Here is a 22,224-nt window from a genome sequence, read left to right on the forward strand (position 1 = left end):
AAGGGTGAATTATGTGTATGCTGAATACACCCTTTGGTAGGATTTTTTTTTTTAATAGTATCATTTATATTGAGGACAACAAGCTTAAGAAATTTGCAAAAGCTGGTGAAGTTTCTGGTGGTCTTCAGTTTATTTCAGAGTCTCAGACTGTCTAGTATTTTTGCCTTAAAATGCAGGAATTGGACAAAGAAAAAGCCAAGTACATAACTTTTCAAAGCGGCTTTTTTTTTTTTTAGGTTTCTTTTAATTTACATTACTTTTAGAAAGTAATTAGCTTGGTATAAAATATAACAGGAGACCAGGTGAAAGAAGACTCCTTCACTTATTGTCCAGAGTAGGGCTAGCCTATGAAAAGAGCTTGTTGTACAGCTCCCCACAACCATGCAGGGGTTCAGAGCAAGCCCCACGAGTTACTATGGAGTTGGGAATGGATCAGCCTGCAACAGGTCAGACCAAAACCAGCAGAACTCTTTTATTATATGGTTTTGATGACAATACAATCTGTACAAACAATAGAGACGAGGTTGCAACCTCTGTTATAAATTCAAATTTTTGTGGAGGCAAAAAGAAAATGAGTGTTACATGAAATGATGTTTCCAGATTATCTTGTCTTAAAATCTAAAGAACTGAAACAAGATCAAAAGGCTGCTTTGAAACTGAACAGAAACAAAATGTGTTTAAAAATATAACTAAATTATTCTGACTTAAAATAAACAATCTGTGCTTTGACTGCTGTAACAATACTATATCACAAGGGATATTTTAAGTGATTTCAGAATGCTTAAAAAAAGCATAATTCTTAGCATTCACAGAAAGGAATAGAATCAAAAGTCAAAAGGTATAACCTGAGACTCCAACCTTGAGAAGGTGTTCCTGGCATAGTGCATAATGCTGTCAAAGTCGTATGGTTCCCCAAGGGAGTTCACCTCTCCAGGCTCCATCTTCAAGAAGTTGTATTCCTGACCTACAAATGATTGATAATTAGTTTCTTTAATATCTTTTTTTGTGAAGATAAAAACCAAACAGGAAAAGAAAAACAACAAAGATCCTAAGCTAATCAATCACTGACATTCATAAATCTTAGCCATTTGGGAGTAGTTGTGTGATTTTTATTAACCAAGAGGGCAGACATGTCTTCTGAAACGCATCAAATTCCTATATTCGGTATTTAGAAAGACTGTTCTTATTCACCTAGCCCACATAAGGGCCCCACACATCATGTTGTGCGTCATGTAGAATCGATAAAATTTGCTGGTTTGGTTCTTAATTCCAGAAAGAAATCATTTTGAGAGCAAAGACCCTGGCAGAACCCTCCTCATCATAGATTCATTAGACTGGATACTGAAAAGACTGTGCTTCAGCAAAGGCTACTCTCTGACTTCCCATGTAATACAAACACTTCAAAGTCACATTTTAAAGAGCCAGTTGTAGCAACTTAACGAAAATAGAAGAGGAACAAAAGAATTACACTTAGTTCATAACTCCAGACCAGAAGTTCTTTGTCCTAATCAGTGTATTAAGAGATACAAAGCATCCCTTACTACAATTCATATTCCCATTGATGTCTTTCGAAAAAACTGCAGTGGCATTAACATTATTAACCAACACAATTTGCATAATGTAACAAAACCCACAAGTCTTGGTGGTCATGACTTCCTAATCCCATTTAGTGATCCTCAAGCTCACACCACACCACATGAAGTGGTTTTGGCCAGAAACTAGAGAGACAACTGAAAGGAGAGAGCAGGAGGCTGAGGATGGCACTCCAGCTGATTTTCACCATTGCAGAAAAAGCACAGAAGAGTAGCACTTATGGCATCTATACACGTCAACGACACAGAACAGAAGGAATGCTCGGATGCATGTGCCCTTTCAGGACTTCAGAGACTTGTGAGAGCATGTATCAGCCACCAGTCATCTTCCAAGTCTTAGCTGAGGTGGCAAAGATTTATTGCATCTCAGATCTACTTTGTTTTAAAACATTTTTCCATAGAAACAGACAAATACTCCAAGCTATCATTGGACAATTTCTGATTTCACGTCTTCTTGAGCAGAGAATTCCCGTAAGTCAAAATCAGGGTTTCACAAAGACCATGCAGATTGATGAACATTGCAAATGAAACACGCCTAGCTCCCTCCCATCTTGCCAGCATGACACAAGTGTGGACACAACAGCTAGACTGGCAAAGAGATGATAGTCACAGTTTAAAGTTCTCAGGTTCCTCAGATGCTTTGTCTCAACAACATCAAGGCCGCTGGCTAAAGCTGTAAGCTCTGTAGGGAACAAGTAACATGGAAACCATGGGAACAGCATCCATCTTTGTCACAGATTCATTCATACCCATCTTTGTCACCTGGATTACCTTCCAGGTCTAAACCTCTTGGGCAGCTAAAAAGATATTGACATGTTTTTACTTATCACTAGGTAAAGACTGAAAAAAAAAAAAAAAAAAGCCCTTTCTCAAGAACAGAAACATGACTTTAAAACTGGGTTTTAAGAGCAATGGTTTCCTTCAAAGTTTTTGAGCATGATTACTATTTCTCTCCTTCTAGTCAATACTATTTAATGGTTTGCTACTTGGCCAGATCTTTAGAAAAGATTATATTTTAGTTGCAGTATTTCATTTGTGAATCAGCTTGAGATCAGTCTAGCTAAGAGGAATAGGGGGCATAAACACTCATTTCTGCTATTCAGTTAATTTCTACTATTCAGTGTTCAGCTTTAAAAGAGTTGAACACCAAAAATGAACAGACTTTTTTTTTTCCCCAAAATACTTATCAGAATATCTCACCAGGCTGGATGTTTTCTCTAATGATGGTGACATGGTCATCACGGTCTGGTCGTGTATGTTCGTGCCAAAAACCTATCACATGACCCAACTCATGGACAACTATACCAAATTTATCACAGTTCTTGCCAATAGATATAGCTTGAGGACCATTTCCCCTTCGACCCACATAAGAACAGCACCTGTAATAAAAACACAAACACAGATGAATGTTTTCATGTCTATCTCTACAAACCATATAGGAAATTCAGTTAAAATATGAGAAAATATTATATCAAAAAAAATGAGAACAATGCATTATGCAATTTCTGCAGTCTCACAAACTCTAGATCTAGTGCAAGAACAACTTACTATTCAGAATACCTAATAAAAGATACATGAATGTGGGGTTTTTTTCCCCAAGGTCTTCTTAAAAGATGCTAGCTATGATCAACAGAATTATCATTTGTGGTTTTGTATCTCAGAATGACACAGGAACTTCTTTTCACCCAAAGAATCAATAAAAATAAAGTTGACTGGAAGTAATGCCTCATCCTGCATATTACTGCTTTATTCCCCATGCACACTCAAGAGGCATGCAGAGGGAAGAAGAATAAGTAAAGGCAAGGTTTCTTCTGTGCCATACTACTTCTGAGTGTCTTGACAGCACTCACCAAACTCTTGGTCACTCAATTCCAATAAGTTTGCTTTATTTTGATCTGAAAAGTCACCTTACTTAACTAGTTCAATCTATAAAGGGTGCAGAAATTATGCAAGAGAAATAGTAGTCCTTTAAAAGATTCACTCAACATGCAGTTAGAAACACAGAAGGAAGATATCCTGAATGAGATGCAGAATCCTGTGACGCCACTGCGAAATCCCTCCTCATTGTTTGTTTCTCTGGCTACAGGTGATATACAATGTTATTTGCAACAACAGTATATTAGGAGGTTGAACACTCTGGATATGTGTGAATCACTTCTTTCTCCCACTGTTGTTTTCTTGTAGTAGGAACCTTAGTCCCAGAAAGTCATATTTTCACAACAAAAAAAACACAACACAAACAACCCAAAAAACCCTCTTCGCAACTGCTCTCATGTTTCATTGCCGTTCCACCGCACTTCCATGATTCCAATGTAAACTTACGGAACAGAGATGCCCTTTTCAGTATTCATACTGTCAGCATTTATCTGACATGGCTGCTTTTTGGTTAGGAAAAAAAAGTCTGCTGACTGTGCTAGCAAAAGGAAAGGAAAGAGAGTAAAGCCAATCCTACCAAAATAGAAGACAGTTTCACATTTCAAACTGATTCTCTGTCGCCTCTGAAGATCTTAAATATTTCCAGCCAGCCTTATATTCCCTAATAAAAGCCTGAATTCTCATATCTGCTCTGTAAATTCTGCAGTCTGTCAGGTAGAATGGAATTGTACTGAGCCGATCACCTCCACCCTCTCCCTCCTCCCCCTTTTTTTAAAAAAAAACAACAAACAAAACTGCATGTTTTCTGATGCAACATTTACATAGCAGAATATATTTGGTCCTTGAGGAGGTCAATGCTAGTGTGGAGAATGGTCCTATCCTTCATTGGCCTCTGTAGGCAATAAAGGAAGAGCAGCTATGGAAGCAATATCGAGAACAGACTAACTTCTTTGGACAATATTTGTTTGTTTCTCCTATTCAGGTTTTGTGGTGGCAAAGAGACTTTTCACCTTGGTTCGCTGGCTGGCCAGTCAGTCTTGGTTGGTCTCCTTCATTGATTTTTGTTAGTGTCTAATACTTAAAATAGGAATATTAGATAAGTACATCCATGGCATTTTATCTCACAATACCTGTTAGCATACACTGAGTTTGCACTAGTGGTTAAAATCAAGAATAGATATACCAAAAAAAGATAGTAATATCTTAAAATTATAAAGGCCACACAAGTTACTTTATAGAGGAAAATATTATTACAACAGTCTGCGAGGGTCGTATCAAAAATTTTGTTACTATCTGGAAAATACCGTTGGGAAAAATTATTGTGCACATTACAATCATTCCCTGCTATCTCAACTGCTTCTCAAGCACACCTAGCCTCAGAATAAGTTAACTCTTCTTCCTGCTTTCGATAGTTCCAAGGACAGGTATGAATCACCTTTTTAGGTCAAAGCACTGAATTAGGCTCAATGCTTCAGCTAGAGTTGTGCAAAACCACGTTTAATTAATTTCTTAAGGTTTCTTCCCTTGATAGCTCTCTTCAAGGCAGGTAAATAAAAACAATGACAATTTAGACTCACTGCTATAATTCTGTGCCATGGCCAATGTTGCAGGTTTACGTGCTACTGTTCCATACCACAGTAAAAGAAAATAAAGAACACCTGTGAATTGCTCCATGTATTTCCCTCACTCTATATAAACTGTATTAACACAAAAATACTATTTACAATATTTAGGGTATAGAAATATTATTATTAACCTTGATATAAACAATAGTAGTGGAAAAAACTACATTAAGATGTGCCCTAAAAATACAGCGTAGGTGATAAAAAGGAACAACATATAGCAGAAAAAAGATTAAAATAAAAATTTAGAGCAGTGACACCATTTTATCTCACAATTCCACAGTGGATTTCACCTTTGCACCTGACACGCTGACATGGTTTTGCTTAACGTATTTTTCAAACTGCATGTTTGCAGAATAAATATTATGGTTACAGGTCAATATGTAAACACAATTAAAGCACTACAGATATTTTCAATATCATTTTTATCCAAGTTTTTATCTTTCACTAGTCATTCAAGTACTTGGATATGTTGCTATTGTGCAATAAGGAAATTACCATAGTTCATACACTCTCTTATTCACTCATTCTCACCCTGGGGAGAAAAGTGTTTGGATCCTTAAGAAAGTTTTGGGTTTTTTGATGTTTTGCTGTTTGATTTTTTTTAAAACCTCCTACACAGTGTTATTTACTGTCTCATACAATTAGAGAGGGAATGCTGGAGTACATACTTTGTACTCTGAGCCAAAGGTAGTAGAATTTGCAGTAACTCTTCATTCTCAGAAAAGTTCATTCATTGAAAAAGCCATTAAAGACCTTCTGACCTCAGTATAGAATTCTCAACTCACTGCCATAGACAGTTGCATTATGTACACCAAAAAAAATTGCCAAACACAGTTCCCAGGTCCCAGACTTCAAATCTTTTAGAAAACATTGTTCCTTATCTTTGGCACTTTGGAGTAAGGACTAAGATGTGGCATTTGACTTGGCAGTCTACAGCAAGCCATGGTAAAAACCACAAGAATCAATCAGATGAAGTAATCCACATTCTGTGAAAGCATGTCACCATTTCCACATTAGGTGAACTTAAGGAGTTAGGGCTTCCTACCTATGTTAAGGTCATGTACATCATTATGGTAATTATGCTATACTGACCTTAACTTGTGCAAAGAGATAAAATGCGCTGACAATGTGTGATGGTTGTTTTAAGAATAGAAAACGATAAAATGAATGTAATTTGTGAAAATTCACATTAAAGACTACTAAATATGAAAGAAAATTCCACTGATTCTTGCATAATTTGGGCTGGAAGGGACCTCTGGAAGTCTCCAGTCCAACTTTCTGCTCAAAGCAGGGTCAGATACAAAGTCAGACTAGGGTTGCTCACATCTTTATCTAGTCGAATCTTGAAAACCTCCAAGGATGGAGACAGCACAGCCCCTCTGAACAACCTGCTCCAATGCTTGGCTGTCCACGCTGTGAAAATTGTATTTCTTATGTCCAGTCTGATTCTCTCGTTCTTCAGCTTATGACTGTTGCCCTTGTGTTCTCCCACCAAGCACCACTGTGAAGAGCCTGACTCCCTCATCTTGTTGCCCACCCTGTAAGAATCCCAGTATCTTGGCAGCCCTCTGCTTGAGTCCTTCCAGGTTATTAACACCTTTCTTGTATCAGGAGCCCACATCTGGATATAGTGTCTATCTGTAATCTAGCAAGTGATGAGTAGAGGGATGACCCCTTCCCTTCCCTTGAGACACCAGCTGCGCTTCTGTTCACGCAGCCCTGGGCACTGCTAGCTGCCTTTGTTCCAGGGTCCATGGCCAGCTTCTGCCCAGCTCACTGCCTCATGGTCTTCTCCACAGAGCTGTTCCCCAACCTGGCAATGCCTGGTCTATCTTGCTCTTCCTTTGCAGGTGCAGGCCTTTGCATTTGCCCTTGTTGAACTTCAGAGGTTCCTGTTGGTCAGTTCCTCCAGCCTGCCTGAGTCCCGCTGGGTGTCAGCTCTACCACCGAGCCTATCATCTGGTCCCCTACAACTTGGGGTAATCTGCAAACTTCATGAAAGCATGCGCCATCACCTCTTTGTGGGTCATTGATAAAGATGTTTAAAAGGAGAGGTCCTAGGATAGGCCCCTACGATACAACACTTTCAGTCACAGTCTGAGTCCAAGCCATTAACCACAACCCTCCAAGCCCAACCACATAACCAATTTTAACCTGTCTAGTTTTCCATTCATCTGTAATCCTGCAAAATAGACTTTGGAGACCCAACACATTTAAACACATTCATTTAAATCCTGAAATTTAATTTGTAATTCAAAACGTTTATGACCTGAATACAACACATGAAGGCAGTGCAAGAGATTGATGAGAATAAAGTTTGGACAACCATGCATAATTATGAAAAGGCAAAACAAATCCTTTAGTTTAAAACAGTTTAAACACTTCTGCTGAGTCTTCATGTTTACCGCTGTGTGGAAACTCTATACAGAAAAATTGCAATGCAAAACTAAAGTACATCAATCATTATTTATAGCTTAAAGCAAATCAATAGGTTAAGACTGTAGGTTGTAGAATATTTAATACAATTTCAATAGTTTTAACATGCTTATGTTATTGACTTCATGTACGCTACACATTTCAAATACCAAAGATAAATTTGGTGGCTTAAAAATTTCCAGAGATTTTTCAATATATTTTTTTTTGCACAGTGATACTTCAGAGACAAATAGAGAAAAGGGAAAAAGTGAAAAAATAATTAATTATCCAAATAGTACCCTCTAGGATACCTCCAGCTCTGCTTTTATTGACAGTATTCACAAGGGCAAAAGAATAAAGCAAGAATTTAACTACTGTCCTTTTTACTTCATTTGGACCAAAAGAGGGTTTAACCTTTTAAGGTTGTGCACTATATCTTGGTAAAGTTCAGGCAATAGCTGTGCAGTAATAGCAGAACATCAAAATGGCTAGTATAACACATTAAGTTATTAAGGCAATTTTTTTTTAATAAGAAAATATGGTAAATAAATACCTAATTAACCAGTTTACCAAATACAATTAACAATACCAAAGAGTTGATTGTTTCTCAAAAACAGACGTGCTTAAGACAACCTCTGAAAGCTTTTAGTGGTATTTCATAAATCAGACAAATTGTTAGGTGCTTGCAAAAATAAATTGACATTTTACCATTTTAGTCATAACAAAAGAAAAGTTAGGCATTATCAAATGTGTGCAGTGACTTTGGGTACCTCATCTGACACATTTGAAAGGTGTTTTCTTTTCAGAAGAAAAAAAATTAACTTCAGTCTTTTACATAGTACTCCTCCAGGTTGTCTAACACTGAATACCTAAAATCCAACGCACTGGGAATTATTTTTTTTAATGCTGGCCTGCTCCTAAAAACAAGCCACCAGATGAGTATGGTAATTCCCTTACACTTGTTGTTTAACAGATTTCAAGTACTTCTCAGAAATTATAAATGAATTTGAGTACTTCTTTACACCCCAAAGAAAATTAGAACTAACACCAAGTCTAAAATAGCAGCAGCAGCGCATGCTCACAGAGGGGTCACTAGGATTTGCTAGGTTGAGTGTCACGTCAAGCACACCAGATTCATCCAATTAAGCTACAAGATTCTGATCACTTCAACAATTGCACTAAGTCAAAGGGTAAGGAAAACTAAAATAAACAAATCAATCTAGGAAATAAATTAATTTGCATTACCATGGTTTTGACCCCAGGTGTGTTTGGCAAAAGACCAAGACCTCTCTGTGCTGCTCGAGCACTCGTCATGCCCCTTAAATTGAGTCAACTGGCAGCTTTTAAAGCTCCTCATCTCTTTAATCTTTATTGCACCAGACAGCAGTTGGAGACAGTAACTATTTATGAATCTCTAATTCCATTTAATCAGTCTAGCTGATCAATGATGGTGAGCAGAGAAACAAATGACAAAGAGAAAGTGAAATGACTGGAACAATACACTCATTCTCCTAAGTAATACTATTTCACAACTACTGTAAAAAATGCTCTTAAATTAATATGAAGGAAGAGAGAATCAGGTAGGGCCAATGTTGCACTTCTTTTAAAAGCTGCACTCTTCAGAATGCGATAACATAAAAATTCTCACAGACCACAACATCAGCTTGCCATGGCACTGACTGTATGGAGTTGTGGATGAAAAACTGCAGGACTTCATAAGCATACTAGGACTACTACTGCAAGATCACCTACATGTTACACACACCAAGAGAAAGAAGTTCACAAAATTCGTGAACAAAAATCTCACTGAAGAAGCAGAGGTCTTTTCTTGGTGAATAAACATCTCTTTCAGTCACAAGTATAACTCATTCTGTATAAAGGAGATATCGGCTCCAACTTGGCTTGATGAATTTACTTATTCTCAGGGATCAATACAATCATAGTTACTAAATGATCTGATTCACTGCCCTAAAAGGATCTGTTGTGATGGCAGAAGTGGCTACTGCTTCTCCACCTGCTCAACGTAGATGACTACGCCAATATTATAAAGAACAGCCAACTGAGTCCACGCCTCAGTTAACAGCTGCCTATCCCAGTGTATTAATATAAATCACTTCATTCAGCTTGTGTTAATGCACTGTGTTTTAGACTACGGCAACTGGTCACCTATAGCTTGGTCACACCCATTCTGCGGGCCATACCACAACCAGCAGAGAAGCTGTGTCAAATGCTGTGGGCAGGAAGATTGCCAGCTGCTAGAATTAATTGCTGTCTGAGAGCATGAGTCAGCCCTAATGCCACGGATTATTTAGCACAACTCTGAATGTCTTCTCATTCCGTAAAAGTGATTGAGCACATTTTATAACATGTAATCCTTCTTAAAGCTAAAGAATGCTGCAAAAGTGTACCCCAGGCAGTGAATTCACCTGTTTCACCAACTTTAAGAGCTTGCCTGGAATGTCTATTTAATATACCAGCAAGTTCAAAAAACATTAAAACATTCAGAAGCTGTTTAGTCTACAATGTTTGGGGGAGCACATGAAAGAGATTCGATTTTCCTATATCTCAGACAACTTTGTCAAATACTCATACAAGAGGATACAGTAGTGATTGTAATAAGTCATCTGAAGTTTGTCGTAAAAAGTACTTAAGTCTTTTAGCGGAGAAGAAAAATTGCCACGAAGTCAGATCAAAGACATGCTGAGATGCCAGAACAATATGACTTAATTGTTCTTTTTTTGTCTTACTATATAAAAAGAAGCTCGATCTTGTACTCAGTAGTATTTATTGAGAGCATGTGATTAGAGGCCATCCCAGTCTGCTGATCCCTTTTTTGGCTTTGCATACAGAGCAGTATGCTGATTGTGTCTTCAGGTACTTCCTATCTGATAGTAAGAAACACAAGGACAGAGAGTGTTTTGAACCTATTTACAGATTAGAGTTTTACTTGCCCTAATCAACTACCTGCATAAATATTTGCTGTAATAAATAAATGCCAATGTACACTGCTTTGGTAGAAGAATCATAAACACTAGTATCTTAGTACTATATTCTTATTCTCACATCTGCAGCTAATGGGTACAAATGACTATCAGTAATTACAAAATTTCAAACTACTAAGTGCTTCAGCTGTACGAAGAAACAATATTTCAATAATTAACTGTTCTCAAAATCAGGTTAAATAAACAAGACATGATTACAAATAATTATAGTTTAAAACTGCAACAGATGAAATTATTCTGATGGGAAGGAGGAATCCAGCCGTAAAGCTTTTCACATGTTTCCACACAAGCTGCCCATAAGCAAACTAGAGAACCCTGATATAAAGGGGGGTATAAAGCTGTTGGAATATTATATGAAGTGAAAATAAAGATGACGCTCTTTAAACTTGCAATCTGAGAAAAGATTGCTAAATACAATGAAGAGAAGCCTGGAATCGATACAGATTAGAGAAGAGACCTGAAAGCAAAATATAGAATTATTTGGTGTCCTGAGGTGTGCAAAACATGGCACATGCTGGAACCAGTGACAGAGTTATCAGTGCTGTGGAAAGAACTCTGGCTTTTATTCAAAGTCACATCCTAACAGACCACAAGTCGAACGTGGCAGCTATTAAGAAAGAGGGAGGCATCATACTTAGGTACCGAAGTGGAAGCAGAGACTACAAGATATATGAATTAGCTCTAGCTCTGGCTCAGAAGTAATGATTCACCTGGACAAAAACGCCCTAGTTTTGGGTCCTCAATTTCAAGAAAGATGTGGACTAGTTGAAAAGAATTTCAAAGAGAATAGCAATGTGATCAAAGGCCTAGAAAACACAACTTACTAGAAAAGATTAAATGAATTAGGCATTTTTTAGCCTAAAAGAAAACAGAACTGAGGGTCGACATAACAGTTTCAAAGTACGTAATAGATTCCTTCAAAAAAGAAAGAGGAACAATGTATTTTCTATGGTCATGTTGAACAGGAAAAAAGTCAATGTACTTTAATTGCAGCGAGAAATATCTGGTTTAGCTATGACCAAAAATACTGCCCCTAACTCCCTACATTCCTTATAATAAGGGTACTGAAGCAATGCATTTCCTAGCAGGCTGTGAAGTATTCATTTTTGCAGGATTTTAGAAACAAGTGAGACAAGCATGTATCAGGAATAACTTAGGTATAGCTGTTTCTGTCTTAAGAATACACTAGATATCTTTCTGAGATCCCTTGCAGTCCCATAGGCCTACGATAATCAAAACTTATCTCTCGTTCATTGCTGATATACAAACTCTCAACTTTAGGAAGGTCATGTATCTCTGATAACCAGCTGCTATATTTCAAATATGCTTTTTTCATCACTGCCCTTCTGGGATGATATTCCCATGAACTGCTGCAAGAAGTAGTGCATTACACTCCTTCAGAATATCCTTAATGTTTACAAAGGCTCAAGAACACTTCACTTGCCAGTGTGCTAATGCTGTGATCTGAGACCTTTGTAGATATTGCCACCTGAATTTCCATGTATATGACTACATCCACTTTCTGTTTCATTAAATGTCTTATGTTTTTTCTGTGTGCTCTTTGGGGCAGAGTTTATCATTTAGTTTTTAATTTGAACAGTGCTAAGTACAATAAAGTCTCCCTCATCTGTGAATGTTAACTGCCATGGTACTGCAAACAATAATGGCACAATATGCTAACAAACCAACACAGCAGGGTGCTATGGGAAAGAACTGAGATTATTTTCAATGCAACTGGCCATGTAGCAGAAAGTGTTTGCAGATGGTTTGGTCTCACTTTTGTCTGGGCTCTTTCCATGGAAAATCCTGCATCAGCACTCTGTGCCGATGGTTAGAGCACAGTGGTTCCTATTCACCCAGGGAAGATACGTTCTTATTTATCTGGCTCTTCCTGAAATGGCTTATGGAGTCAGAACCCCAAAAAAAGTCATTCAACTGCCCCTTCTGTCTAGCCTGGTTTTTTCATCACTGGTTCATAGCCACACTCTTCCTTGCTTTCATTTTAAACTTGTTACAGTCTTTGTAATTTATTTATAAAGTACCCACCAATAAAACGACATTAACTGTAAAGGATAATGGTGACTTTGAAGGTAGATATTGAGTGTATTCCAACCTTCTGGTTTGAATTGGTTGTAATCCAGCCTTCAACCCTAAAGCGACTTGATTTCATGAAGCATCAACCAGCCTAAGGATCAGTGCTTTGGCTGGAGAGATTTTCTGTTGTTTAGCTTTGGGCACTTTGAAGTTGCAGAATTTACTTTTCACGAAACCAAGATCTCTGTAGATATTCCCCTACTTCTCTTTCTAAAGCGCCCGAGACCACTTACCTTCCACACTCTTCTGTTTAAATTCACATTGCTTTTTACCTCCATGAGTGCAAGGGAACCATTGTGATTATTCTCTACTTCCCATTTCTCTTCCAGCTGTACATCAGTATCCCTGAATCCTATCTTACAGGTTGCATCATTAACTGAAATAATAGCCATGCTGGGTCAGAACAAAAGTCCATTTCATTTGGTAGTGTTTCTAACAGGGGCCTCACAGCAGACCTACGGGAACACAAGAAGGTGATGGGCAAGCTCACTGGTGTTCCTGTAGAATAAACTCCCAGATCACAAGGATCTGTGGCTCAGAGAATTTCCAAGGCAAAGGTGATGCTTTTCTTAAAAGGGCCTAGGAGTGGGTTTTATTACGTTGTCCTATGCCTTCAGAAGAATGTCAGGGGTAACTTAAACAGATAAGCCTACATGTATTTTTATGGGCTATAGTTAAGTAGATTCGGCATAATACCTACAACGCAAGGAGTCCCAGAACTTCTTTTCACAAGCCTATCCCATAAAAATCCACAAGTAGGCATGCAAAGTGTTCATTGATCAGGAAGTCAGCAAGACAGAGAGCTGTTCACTGTGGAGCCTACAACCCAAAGAGAAGGTGACTACCAGAAGTACAGTATTTCCACAGGCACTGAGCACTCTTCTTGGAAAACTACTATTGTGCACTCAGGATGTTCACTGACTGCTATATAAAATTAAGAATTCTGAGTGGAATAAATAACAAACATTGCTGATCAAGGCATTTGTTAGCAGAAATATCTGAAGACGGAACATGGCGATTAATGGAAAGCTGCACCAATGAGTAATAAAACCTGTTTTGCTCCCTTTTACACATCCGTGACCTGGAAAGAAGGAATTTGCAAAATGGTCGTGAACTCGGTGGTTAAACAAATCTGGGCAAGCACAGTCTAACAATAGAAGAGCTAAAATTACAATTAACAACAATTAAGCTGGAAAAGGAATATGGGGTAGATGTCCATACATAATTCAGCAGTAAACTTGGGAAATGGAGAAAGCTAAGAATAAACAAAGGATAAGCCTGAAATACCTTTAGAACAATACATATGAATATTAAAAGCATGACAAAAAGCCAAATACAGAAGTCTCATATCTATGTATAATTAGCAAGATAATTTTATCTAGAAATAGACAGAAGTATAACTTCAAAAAGTTACTATATATACTGCTTTCAATGAACATAAAGCGAAGTAGAACACATGTATCATTTGACTGCAGTAACCATCTATCCATTTCCCTGGGAAGTATACATTCACTTATAACTGCAAAGCTGACAAACATGGCCAAACAAGGAAAGCGCAAGTATCTGCTACCATATACACACACACTTACCCACATGGTCTGTATGTAAATACAATATAACTTTCTTCATCGCTTCGTTCAATAAACGTAACGCACGTGTACTTTTCCCAGTGCCGCATAGCCTGTTTGAACATGGCGCGCTGGGTGCCTGGAAGAATAATTGTAGGAGATGAAATAAGAAGCTTTTCTAACTGTGTCTTGTTCCTCAAACTCAGATTTCAATACTAGGAATATAGGCCTGGAAGGAGTCACTGGATCATGAAGTCCTGTGTCGCGGCAGTCCCATGTACTGCCAGACTCCAACTAAAGGGATACTCAGACCGCCAGTTCAATATAACATATCTGCCTGCAAGGGGACCCTTACTGCCTGACGCACTCTAGCCAACATAAAATCTGCAATAAAAAGCACAGCTATGTTATACCAGAGGAAGACAGCAGAAAAAAACATAATGTTGCTTATGTGCCTGCATTAGCATAATATTTGCTAAGCAATTTCCCAGATGAAATTATCAAGTAGAAATTATCCGCACTGGGGAGATGGGAATAAAATTGAGGAACCCTGGATCCCAGCTGTCTAGCCAGACAGAAAAAAAATAAAATCCTACAGTCTTCCAATCTGCAGACCAATTTAACCTAAATCATGTAAACAGGCATACCAGTCAATGCATTCCATTTTAATAATGCTGTCTTGAACAGGGACCAGTCTCCACTTCTTTCAACAAAATCTTTCAGAAATCAAATAATCCACCAAAAGGGGGAAATTCTTAATTTGGTACAAGACTAAGCACACCTAGATATTTGTTTTAAAAATCAGAAACATTCTCAGAAACAAACAGAACTATATTCTAGATGCAGAAGCAGCCAGGCCAGTTCTCACCACAGAACACAAAGCCAGGTAGTATACAGTACTTCAGATAGCATAGCAATGTAATTTCATTGCCTGACAAAAGACAAGGCTTATTAACTTAGAGGTAGCATCTGAGAATATAGCTGTATTGCTTCTGAGCTGGAAACCTGCAAAGAACAGTACTAGTTGGCATGAATTTACTAGCAGAAATGCATCCACCTTACAGTTTTCGTAAAGATGCATGTTACAGCACAGGATAATTAAAAAAAAAAAACAAAACAAAACAAACTTTTTAAACTTAAAGACAGTAAACCTTCAAAGTTCATGAAAACAGAAATTTCAAATCACGTCTTATCCTAAAAATTAAAGGTTATTTCACCCCTTCGTACCCTTTTCTTTTATCTTTAAGCAATGTTTGCCAAGCTTTAGAATTTACCTTTCGTTATGAAAAAGGTGAAATGTTTAACATGATACGCTTTCATTTAATTTACTACCATTATTTCAGAAGATGGTAATACTAAAGCAAAGGTCACATTTGGTATAGTACTATGTAAATACCCAAACTAAAAGTTTGACTGTAGCTGTCAGTTTGAAAGGAATGACTGATTTCTCCATATACATATGTGTACAATGTGTGAGCATTTGCATGTTTCTTTTGGTTCCCTGTATTACTGTGCACAATAAATAAGATGTTATTACATATCTTTTCCCATTCATCTTTGCTAGTCTCCCTCCTTTTTTGTTTTAAGTTACCTTTTACATCCACATGCATATTGATTAATTTACATTTTTCAGGGATAACAAATGTTTTAAATTTTTCTACAGATTTCTGCTAAGAATTCTATATGTTTTGAAGTCAATGCTTCTTCTTGTCCTATACAATGTCTGTGTGTACCCACCTGAAAACCAAACTGAGAAACACACATTTGAGTCAGTTTATGAGTGAAATCAGTTTAGCAGAGTACATGTCACATCAGTTAAATTACTTATATTTTTTGTGCTAAATATCCTGCATTTTTTAAAAAACAGATTTCATGACATTCTGATACTTAGGCTCTTGAAAACAAACACTCCACAAGAAATAGTAGGCAAAGAAAAAGAGCCTTCCCCTTCTAAAACATAGTTATAAATTTTTATTACATAGCTTGCCTTTGGGAACAATTTTTTGAAGTATGACTAATTTTCTCAGAACAGATGTACTTCAGGCCTGATCCAACAGAGACCCTTCTATTGAATTCCATAGTATGACTTGACTTTAAAAAAAAAAAAGGCAGCAATTAAAAAAATTCATATTCCTTCTCCCCATTCAAAGCACAAAGCTTACCAGTGAAATTTCCACCTATTACATATGGAATGACACCCCCTGGCCATATTCTTTCTGTTCGTGATGTAGCAGCTCTGGGAAATCGGTTTTTCTCATTTTTCCCTGAGAATTTTACAGTAGTTCTTCCTTTAGATGTATTATTTTGCTCAAAGCCTGTAATGATAATTAAAACACTGAATGAGATCACACACACAAAAAAAGAGAACAATTATTTTCCAGCAGGTCAAAGTCAGATTATTTCTTTATGCCCTTTAGAAGTAGGACATTGCTGTTATGCAACAGTCTATCATTACTTAGTTTTCTGAGAAATGCTTAAAATGAAGAGTCTAAATTTTCATTTTTCAAACATATCTACAGTAACAATATGCACCTATATTTATCAACTTGAAGGTACACTGCATAACTTCATCTAAATTTTCTCATTTAATAATACAATAATATCACGGTCCCTGTATATATATACTTTTTAAAAAAAAATAAATTTGGATTTTTCCAGCAAAGAAGGAAATACTTTGGACAGACCCAAAGTAATCAAGGTATTCACTGTCCCTTTCATTTTTATTGCAAGATCTGGAAAAAGCAAGTGCATGACCATGCTTAAAGCACTGGACAGAGAGAAGTCCTTAAAGTATTAGATTGGTTTTTATTATTAGGAATTACAAAGACAAAATAGATGAATTATTTGCAAAGTTGCATACACATGGAAAAAGTCAGAGAGGGTCATTTCTCCCTCTGATCTCCATTACCTGTAGCTATTACCAGTAGATACACTTTCAGATTAAAATGTGACTTTCATTTTGATAGGAACCTTACAACACTTCAGGATGCAAATATACATTTTAAAAAATGAGCTTTTAGAACCCTATGGATAAGCATTACTCATGGCTAGAATTTCTTTACAGGATCAAAAAATGTCTACTATTTTCAGAGATATTACCACCATTCATGCCATTACAGGCAAATCTTTCCCAAATCAGCTGAAACTTCCTGTGACAACAGAACAGGACAAAGATAGTTATGCGATATTAAAACTGTAATTCTCTTATAAAGAATGCAGATTGTATACCACAGCACATCTGCAAAGGCAGTTACTGTGCTCTGGTTAATCTTACAAGATACGCAGCGATGTATTTTGATATAATGTGATGTGATTACACTGGAGCTTCACATATTTTACATTTAGAGGTTGAGGTTTCATGACATTAAAGTGATTTCTCCTTGCATCAAATATGGTGATTAAACTCAACCAGTATTAATGAGGATTGCATTTATACAGCCTGCTGAATTCAACTGCGTTCATACTGACAGGAGTATGATTACTATAAAAATGAGTTCAGTGTAACATGCCATAAATGCTTCAAACAGTATGAATCATCAGAATGCCCCAACTGGACTCAGAAAATAAAAAACACCAAAGATAAAATTAGCAGCTATGCAGCATAGCCTACCTATACAGAGAAGATATTGTATTGATGTCAGTTGAACTGATAACAGTAAACACAGCCATATGAAAAAGCTAAGGAATTTTAAATACAAGATTTAAAACTACATATTTTAGCTTCCAGATTTGATGCTGGAAAGAGTCTTCTAAGAAAATGCAACAAAGAGCTAATCTCTTCATTACTATTCTTGTACTATTTATTTTATCCTTTGTTTATGCCAACAGTAATACAGAAAGGCTTTAAAGTGTTAAAGTATTATCATCATTAACGTTCATGATACATTATCACATCAGGCAACCTGCTAATTTAAACAGCGAAAATACCAGAGCCAAATCTTCTTATCCTGTCTATAAGCTGATAGAGGGCACCTCGTTTTTTTGACATTCCATGCTCTCCAAAGCCACCTTTAAAAGGAAAAGAAAAAAAAAATTATTTTACAAAAGTTAAAAATGCGGAATCTTACACCTATAGCAACTATATAGCCTGGAGAGATTAGAAAATACCCCATAAAAACTGCAATGCATCTTAAAGGAAGCTTAACATTCTTCAATGATCCGTATACAAATTCTTCAAGTATTCTTGACAATGAAATAAAACCACATTTTTAGCTGAAAAATTTCCTATGCATTCCAGAATGTAAGCCATCACGTCTTTGTTATTCAGACAAGTCATGACAATTACATCATCTAATTATTATTTGGAGCTTTTTTGTCTTCCTGGTGACCTTGACATCCTCAGAGCCATATTGATTGACAGCTAAAAGCCTTACTCTCACAGAAATTTCCTGAATGCATGCCATAATCTTCTCATTTCAAGGGAGGCGAAAGAGGGAAAGTAAACACCCAAAGTTTCATCAGGAAAAAAAACCACAACAAAACTGATGCAAAAGTAATATGGCTGATTTTAACCATGAAAGATTTGGTTTTCTTTGTCAGCATGCAAATAGATGTCAATGCACTCTAAATGCTCTGAATATGCCAGTGTATATTGCAGCAAGACCTCGCAGACACATATATATATAAAAATACGTGTGTACGTGTGTACGTGTGTACGTGTCACTTCAGTAATCAATGAGCAAGAAAAACTAAGCTATTAAGTAGTTGATTTTAACATTTACCATGTCATTTACAGAAGTGCAACACATTTCTAGTTTTAACACGTATATACGTGTGTGTGTGTGTCACTTCAGTAATCAATGAGCAAGAAAAACTAAGCTATTAAGTAGTTGATTTTAACATTTACCGTGTCATTTACAGAAGTGCAACACATTTCTAGTTTTACTGTGTGCATTTGATGCATCTGTCACATACCCTCTTCACATATAATCCTTTTGTGGCTGCAAGTGCCTTTGCAAACACCAGTAAACCACAAGAAAGAGTGATGATAATACTGCACTAGTCAATAAATCATTCAGAAGTGTTCAGAAAATTTTGTGATTTTCAGATGTTTGTAGTAGGTTGTATTCAGAAATTCAATCTCTCTTATAGGAGAAGAGTTTTCAAACTACATTTAGAACAGAAGTAAAAATGTAAAAATAAAAGGACCATTGAAACCTCCAACCACCACTAAAAAGGCCTTTCCCAACTTCCCATAAAAACTTTCAATATATATGTGGAAAACATATTTATTAAACAGCAACTTCAATTCATATTACGGATGAGACAATTCCATATAAGGCAAGTGAGTTTGTGTGGCTGCTCAGTGAATAACAATGTGCCTAATTATTTGGATTACACTGTCACATAGTTGCTGGCTCCCTTGAGAAACATTTTCCAAATTTTTTAAAACATTTTACATAGATGAGGTAATAGTTCAACACATTCCTTTCCAACAAGTTACATATATGCTACAGAGACTATAACAATTCCATTCCTTGTATTGATCATCATGAATGTAATTGTCTCTCATGTTAGCATTCATCTTATTAAAAAAGGCATATAGCTAAAGATTCCAAACAAATATTAAAAAAAAATAATCCTTAAAAGCATCAGCTGTCACACACATAACAGAAAAAAACCAAAAAATCCATTATAGTACAATAGTTTCTGTAAGTAAATATTTCCAGAAAAAGTATTAAACTACCATTTCTGTGCTAACATGGCCTCTGTATTCCATTTAGTGAAAAACTGAGGAAGAACAAGTATCTCGCGTAACTAATCTGTCTTATATGAATAATATACAGCCTTGCCAAGCCACAGTCTAACAAGGTTTTTTTTTAAAAAAAAAAAAATCATATTTGCTGCATCTTCTCATACTTCAGGCGGGAAAACAAGGATATTTGGGGCAGTTTGGACTCATAATAATATATACATAGCAATTTTATCAGCTTTATTGTTGCTTCTGTTTACAATGATTATGTGTACTGTTTGGACAAAATGACAAATAAAATGCCAGCACCTGACTCTGAGAAGCTCACAGATTAAGTATCTGACCCTGCAAATCCAGGCAGATAATCCTCCCCAAAAGGAGTAGTCACATAACATGAATCAGAGCCTGTGAGCCTCAGGATTTTTAATTGGTAGTTGCAATGAAAAATGTGACTCTGCAACTTCATCTTGATGGTTTACACCCAAGTATCTAAGCCTTCTACCTGACGTCACCTTTAGCTTGTGAAGGTCAACTACAGAAAGTCCTCAGAAATCGACCTTGTAATGAATTGTCATTGTGTCTGTAACTAAGCTAAAATATTAATTTACTTTCTATTTTATAGACACTTCACATACCTTTTCCAGTTGCTGCATAGAATCAACTAGTTAGTTGTTAGCAATTTATTCTTTTGGAAATTAGAGGGGGAAAAAAAGCAAACTAGGCTGTGCAGTTTGCAAAAAACAGGCTAAACTCCTAATTAACGCATCAAAATCCTGCAAATTTAGAAAAATAATTATACATATAAAGTGTAAAATTGAGTTCTCCAACTCTGTTTTTAGAAAAAACAAGAATGTTGTGGGTTCACTGAGAGCCATTACAAAATCATTAACTTCAGCAGAGTTTGCTCTCCAAAGGCTAGTCCCACTGACCACTGCAGTTGCATTGATTTCCCTTGTGCAATAAAGGTAGGAAAATTTGATCCAAATGCACTAGTAATCCTTAACAGGATGACTCAGTATCCTGAATAGGATACTGTCCGCAGGAAAAGATAATGCACAAATCTCAAGAAAATAAAATAACAGACTATTAAATATTATTCTAAAACAACTTAGAAATGTATATTCTTTCTGTGGCAATTGACAAAAAAAACCCAACTGTGCAGTTAAAAAGAAAAAAATAGAAAAGCAAGAAAAAAAGGAAAGTCAGCAGGCCAAAGAAATCACTTGACTGTATCCACTTTAAGGGGAAATGACCGACCTTGCTCTCTACATTTTGTCAGCAAAACTAGCGCCTAAAATACCTTCAAAGTCAATTAAAACTATTTGTTTGGGGGAAAGGGGTCAGGGAAACCACTGACTCTATTAACATTTAAAAATCCAGTCTTGATCTAGAAATGATCAAAGGTGCTCCTGCCTTAAATAAACAAGCAGCTTTAAAAGGAGATAAAATAACTTTTTAAGTTGTTACAAAAATAGCCTAATCACGACATCATAACTAGGAAGAGTAAAAATATTTTAAATATATCAATATTTAAAGGTTAAATTGAAAATTGCTTCTTTGGTCTGAAAAATTATTTTCTGATCATTCCTCAAAGTAACCTTTATTTCCACCTGTCAGGAATCATCAAGCTAGCAATAGCTCAGTTCAAGAACATATAGAACATGCTTAATAGAAAATAATTTTCAGTTATGCATTTATTCATTGTCTAATAGCATTTTTGCCACACTTTTCCTAAGTAACTTGGGGTTTTTTGATACCATAACCTGAAGCTTTACAAATTCTTAATTATGAATTTACAAATCAGAGCCTGAAAGCATAGATATTTTTAGACGTTAGATAGACATCCATTTAGACATGGACCATGTTTTCTCTCTCACACACACATATATTTACACATAAATAATATCTCTTTATCCGTCTGATATCCAACTGCGTATGCTAATCAGATTGCAGCTTCTGGCACTAATGCACTATCTGTTCACAATAGAAAATACAAACACGTATTCAAATGTCAGATAAACAGTTACTTTTTAAACAACGCAAATTCTAGAAAGGATGATGTGTTCTTGTGTTGATTCTAGATCTGGGTACAGATCTGGATGGAACTGAAAGAAGAGTAGAAGTAGGGGGTTGTAATCCAAGACTCCCAGTCCCACCCTCCAGGATTTCACATACATTCTCCTTAGGGTATTTGGGCTCTGCTATCAGGCACTCTTAGCGAGGAAAGCAAAACTTTGTACAATTTCTTTTCCCACATGACCACCTGCAGAGCAGACTTGCGGTTCCTACCAGTTTCTGCTCTTCAGTTCAACAAGATATTTTGAACCAGAAATGCCAGAATAAAATTAAAATTTTAGCTTT

At 36.5% G+C, this 22,224-nt stretch overlaps 1 protein-coding gene across 1 annotated transcript in view; it reads right to left on the reverse strand.

The window, feature by feature from the left end:
- Positions 1-22,224, reverse strand: part of LOC104165883 (tolloid-like protein 1) — a 111,113-nt gene that overhangs the window by 54,462 nt on the left and 34,427 nt on the right. The window contains exons 3-7 of the mRNA XM_009705649.1: positions 18,099-18,179; positions 16,334-16,486; positions 14,193-14,310; positions 2,793-2,971; positions 859-964 (exon numbers count right to left, since the gene is read on the reverse strand). Of these exons, the coding sequence (XP_009703951.1) occupies positions 859-964; positions 2,793-2,971; positions 14,193-14,310; positions 16,334-16,486; positions 18,099-18,179 (637 nt within the window). The remainder of the gene's footprint in view (positions 1-858; positions 965-2,792; positions 2,972-14,192; positions 14,311-16,333; positions 16,487-18,098; positions 18,180-22,224) is intronic.

This window comes from Cariama cristata, unplaced genomic scaffold, assembly GCF_000690535.1.
Source record: "Cariama cristata isolate BGI_N322 unplaced genomic scaffold, ASM69053v1 scaffold9398, whole genome shotgun sequence".
Classification (NCBI taxonomy): domain Eukaryota; kingdom Metazoa; phylum Chordata; class Aves; order Cariamiformes; family Cariamidae; genus Cariama; species Cariama cristata.